The following is a 5153-nucleotide window of genomic DNA, read 5'->3' on the forward strand; positions in this document are numbered from 1 at the left end:
CTATTCCTGAATTGGAGTGGTTCTATTTTGAGTTAGATGGGGAAACTCAACTAAATTAAAGAGAGATGTGTTAAATAAATAAATAAAGTCATTTGTCAGATTCTTTTTTCACTGCACTGCAGTAGAAAACTGTGTTTGTTGTCACCAGACAAGGATGGTAGAGGAGCTTTCCTCACTGTGATGGTGCATTCCAGCTTAAGCTATAGATTGTCAAACAATAACAGAGAATAAAGAAAATTCATTTCATGTTCTCTACTCAACTTCTTGCCTCCAAACCCTTTGTAATTATTTTTATCTGTAGTTATTCACATGCAACAGCAGTTGCAGCAAGAGTAGTTTTTAAACATTCTGACTGATGGTGTTTCATACACATTGGTTGTCAGCACTGTAAGGTTTTGCAGGAAAATGCAACTTTCTTTAAGATTCTGGTACTTCCCAGTGCTCTGTGTAGTGCAATTAATCAGTTTCTCAAATTTGTCACTTCCAATACTTTTTGAATTCTTCTGTAAAACTGTAGTCTTTGTACTCACTTGAAGACAGAGGGGTCTGAGTCTGCCATCCAAAGTGTCCTGGTGGCCATCCTCTGTGGAAATGGCTGTTGATAAAGTTTTCCACTTCTTGGCATATGTCTGTCACCTGAGGTGCTGCTAAGAGTTGCTTTTGCTAGGACATATGTCTGTTACTTTTCTGTGAGGGAGGATAGCATATGGAGTAAAGATGCAGTACCTAAACAGCTGTATTGCAACCTGTGTATGACCAGTGCTGCCAGACACTCTTGCCCACCATAGATAAATTCCATCACACTACAGGCTGTTCTTTAGTAATGCTGGAGCAGACAGTCAACTCTGAATAAATGAACTGAACCCTAACTATGCTGAAAACTACTTTTTATGTTCCTATATCTGACACATGCATTTTCAACTGTAGATGAGATTTGCTGTCTGTGTTGTATGTAAAGCCTTGTGGTTTTGGACTTTGCAGCAGTTTCTGCTGTGGATGTGGGCATGTTTGTGCCTCATTGGAAGTAACTTAGCTGGGTAAAATTGAGTGAAAGTGTCTTTTTAATAGCTCTAGTAAAAGATTGTCAGTGTTCATGAAAATCAGAACACACAGGCAGTGTTTCAAAGAAATGGTTTATTGTAGCTGAACAGTAAATTCCTTGTTTTTTTAAAATAAAAGTAGTGATTTTTTTTATTACTTATTTATTATCCAGGGTCAAATTCTGGGTTAAACAGAGATCTGATCAATGGAAAAAGTTGATATAAACCTTGAAGTGTTTATTTTACACTTTGAAAAACAATTTCTTAGGCATCAGAAGTGTTAAAATATACTCTTGTTCTACATAGAATACTTTTGTGTGCAACATACTTTTTCTGGATTTCTCTACTCAAAATTTATTTGAAATAATGACAGTAAATATACATATTTTACCAGTCTGCTGGTAGGAATGTCACCTTAGGAGCTTGTGCCACTGTATTGAGATTAACATCTGCTGCATTGCCATTTGGCTGCTGTGTTTTAATTAGAATAATTCTTTTGGATGTGCGCTTTGGGCTGACTCACATGGTCTTATTGTTTGTGGTTCTGATGCAGAACCTCACGCAGACAGTAAGTGGCTGTGGCGGCTCCTGTCCACATGTGTCTCTTCTGAGGTACCAACCTCTGGCCAAGGTGGCTCACCAGTTTGTGCGGTAAATACGAATTACAACTTAATCTTGTAAGGAAAGTTGGTATTAACTGTTGGCTTTCCTTGGCATACTGAATTTTAGTTTCTGCATGTGTAGCAGTTGTTTCACAATCCATCATCTTATCTGGTGTATGGAGAACAAGAATTTCTAGAAGGGTCAGACAAGTGTGGGTGGCAAAATAAACATCCAGCTAATTTCAGTGAGTCAGAACATCCAAGGTACCATTACAAGAGCGTTTTCTCTCACAGTAAGTGCTCCTAAGTTCCTAATGCAGTGCTGCTGCTTTGGTGCTCTGTCAGAGTGAGTAATGCACTGCTGGAGGGCCATGCCATGGGTGGCTGCAATGGTTTGAGTTAAAGAAGGTGTTAATTAGCAGTTATGATAGCACGCATTCATGGAAGGAAACAAGTTGTAGGAAAGAAGGACATTCAGCATGCTAGCTACTCCACTGCTCTATGGGATACTTGAATGTGACATGCTTAATTTTAGATGTTTAAGTAAGGTAGTCATCTAGCCTGCTTTACACCCAGGGACCAGAAATAAGTACCTCTAGATGTTAATTCATTCTATATGCCTATTTATGCATTGTTTGCTCACAGAGTAGGCTTTGCTGTTTGACATTGGCATCTAAGCTTCTGAAACTGGGTTTGAGACACAGTAAGAGGCAGCTTACTATAGTTAAGGGTTACCTTGCATATCTGCCTAATGCTCGTTTAGGGGATTGTTCATGTAAGAATTCTTCACAGAGAACTAGTGCTCCGTATGTTAATATCATAACCTAGTTTACTTCTTAGTGGGTTGTTTTGTTGGGGTTTTCTTTTGGGTAAACAGGCCCTTACATAAATTTTTAATTGACATATTATTATTATATAAAAGGAAGGACATCTTATATGAAAAACCTTGCTAAGGCAGAGAAATGTTTTCAGTACAAGGAACATTATTTTGTCCAATAGATGACTTTCATGTATTCTAAGCTAGGCTCTGTGTTGCACCACTGTCAAAGGCTGAGAATTCATAGATGTGTCTGTTTCTGCAACCATTTGTTAATTTCCCCATGATATTTATGGTGGGAAGTGTAAGTCTTATCTTTTTCTTTTAGGTTGACAATTGCATTTTTCGCACTCTCTGGTCTGGATATGTTGGATTCCTTAGATGTGGTGAACAAAGATGATATAATAGAATGGATTTATTCCCTGCAGGTCCTTCCCACAGAAGACAGTGAGTGAGTTTTTAGTTTTTTTAAATTGATATTAACATTTTTACTTTTGCTTTTTACTTGGGGAATAGTGGATGACTCTTGTTTTTATAAAATCCAAGGTTGACCTTCCTGAAGTACAGTCCTGATAATTTCAGGCAGTGATGTTTAGCAGATCTTGGATAAAGATCCCTCACAAGTAATAAAGCTAGAAAAAGCCAAAATTAATTTGAAGATCAGCCAGTATAAAATAGAAAAATAAAGTTATTTGTTTATATATATATATATATATATATATATATGTGTGTGTGTATATATATATATATATGCACCTTTAGGTATTTCAGAGGAATGTTTCACCTGCTTCTAAAAGAAATGCATTTGTTGTAAAAGTATTACAAGTGTAATAGTGATTATATTGACTTCCACTTCATTGCCAGGAGCTGTGATCACAGGTGTGTTTTTTTACAACAGCTTTTGGAGATTTGGAGGTGTAAGTATAAGAAGCAAAAAGAGTAAACACAGTCCCTGCCTGATGTTCCTTAGATCTGTGAAGGTTGAATTTACCCTAAGTTTTGAGAAGGAGTAATGCTGCTGCTGAATCCCAGATGTCCTCAGAATGGAAGGTGCATAGCAGAAAAGCTGGCAAGGGAACTCGCAGGAAGTGTCCCTTTCCTGGTTGGTTTGACAGAAGTTAGGGAGGTGCTGTTCCTGTGGGCTAGTTGGTGTTGGCAGTTTTTTGTGTGGCAGCCCAGGGGAATGGCTGGTAGCACTACAAGGGGTGGGAAGGAGGGAGGGAGACGTAGGTGAGGCGCTGCTGCTCTATGACAGAAGGTGCTGGCATGTTAAATGCTGCTGTAGGCATAGCTCCAGGCTGGTGGTGTCTCCAGTTGCCTGTCTGTAAAATCACTAATACATCCATCCATGTACTTTGGATGATGTAGGCAGAAAATTCAGTGTTGCCTTCTATTATTAATTCTAATTATATACAACAGATAGGGTCTCTAAATACAACAAATTAGGTCTCTAAAATCAGTTTTATGAAATAAGCATATGGAAGTCAGGACTGCCGATGCTTTATTTTTACAGTAATAAAAAAAATCATTTTTCTTACTCTGGAGATTTAGAAACCATAAGATCCACCACAGGGACTAGTTTTGATGGATTTGTTTTTTCTTGTATTGCCTTCCAGGATTGATTCTTGAAAAATAGGAGTTTGGATTATATAAATATTCCTACAAAATTTTTTAATGATTAGAAGGTTCCTGTGCCTTACTGTTAAAAAATCTTTCCACAGTGTACATGCTTTGTTTCTAGGAGTTGCTCACTTTGTAACTTTTATACCAGTCTTCAGGATTTAATTCCAAAAGAAGAGGGAAGTTTGCAAGAAGAGAAATTAGAACAGGCATTTCTGTTTGTTTGTTTGTCTTTGATAGTATGCAGTAATTCTCTGGGGATTCTACCTGGTCAGTGTTTAGAATATTGCCATTGTCGGGAGCCTCCTAGGGAGGGCAGTAAAAATATCAGTGTGCAGATGTGGAGGCTGACAGTTCAGCAGAGATGTGCTCCTTCTTTTTCTAGCTATCATCCCCTCAAAACTGAGAGGAGTTTTGGGGAGGGCACTTTTGGCAGTGCACTCTGTGCTTTCCAAGTAATAAATCTACTTTTCACTAGAAGAACAAGCTGCCCTTCAGTTCTGTGTTTTTGTATCATACTGTAATAACTCTTGTTCTTCCTATGCTTTTGGTAATAACACTGCTCTTATCTGGTCGCTTGACTGCTAAAACTTCAGCGTCATTTGTTTTTCATTTTTGCTTTTTCTGTTGGACAAAATGTGCAATAGAAAGTGCAAATGCAAAATGTAAATGATGCTGATAGCAGCAGGCTGGATATTGAATGACTAAATGTGAAGAGGAAACGCCTACACTCTGGTAATACCTACTTCCAGTAAAATGTGTTGGCTCTCTGGTCGATAATCCTGAGTGGGTGCAATGCTTGTTAATTGGCAGCCTCCCAGCAGCAGAGCTCCTACTCCCTCTTTCGGCCTCTTTGGAGAAGTGACTAAACTGTGGTAGGCTACAGCAGTGCAGTTTTTGGTTTCAAAGTGCTTGTGCATCTGTAGTTAAAGAGGAGATTCGTAGCTTGGTGGATTGGAATCTGTCCGGGTTTAAAAAAAAAGAAAACCAAAACCAAGAAAGCACGATGTTTTACTTTTAAAGAGATGTGCTTTTGCAGCATTTTTTTCATGCATTCTGATAAATGTCTCTTTC

The 5153-nt window shown here is 38.3% G+C and overlaps 1 protein-coding gene across 1 annotated transcript in view; it reads left to right on the plus strand.

Annotated features, from left to right (window-relative positions):
• The first annotated feature begins 1643 nt into the window (after window positions 1–1643).
• Window positions 1644–5153, plus strand: part of PGGT1B (protein geranylgeranyltransferase type I subunit beta) — a 33114-nt gene continuing 29604 nt past the window's right edge. Inside the window, 2 exon segments of the mRNA XM_005425338.3 lie at window positions 1644–1691; window positions 2788–2906. Of these exon segments, the coding sequence (XP_005425395.3) occupies window positions 2825–2906 (82 nt within the window). The 5' untranslated portion in view covers window positions 1644–1691; window positions 2788–2824.

This window comes from Geospiza fortis, unplaced genomic scaffold (genome assembly GCF_000277835.1).
Source record: "Geospiza fortis unplaced genomic scaffold, GeoFor_1.0 scaffold203, whole genome shotgun sequence".
In the NCBI taxonomy this organism is placed as follows: Eukaryota; Metazoa; Chordata; class Aves; order Passeriformes; family Thraupidae; genus Geospiza; species Geospiza fortis.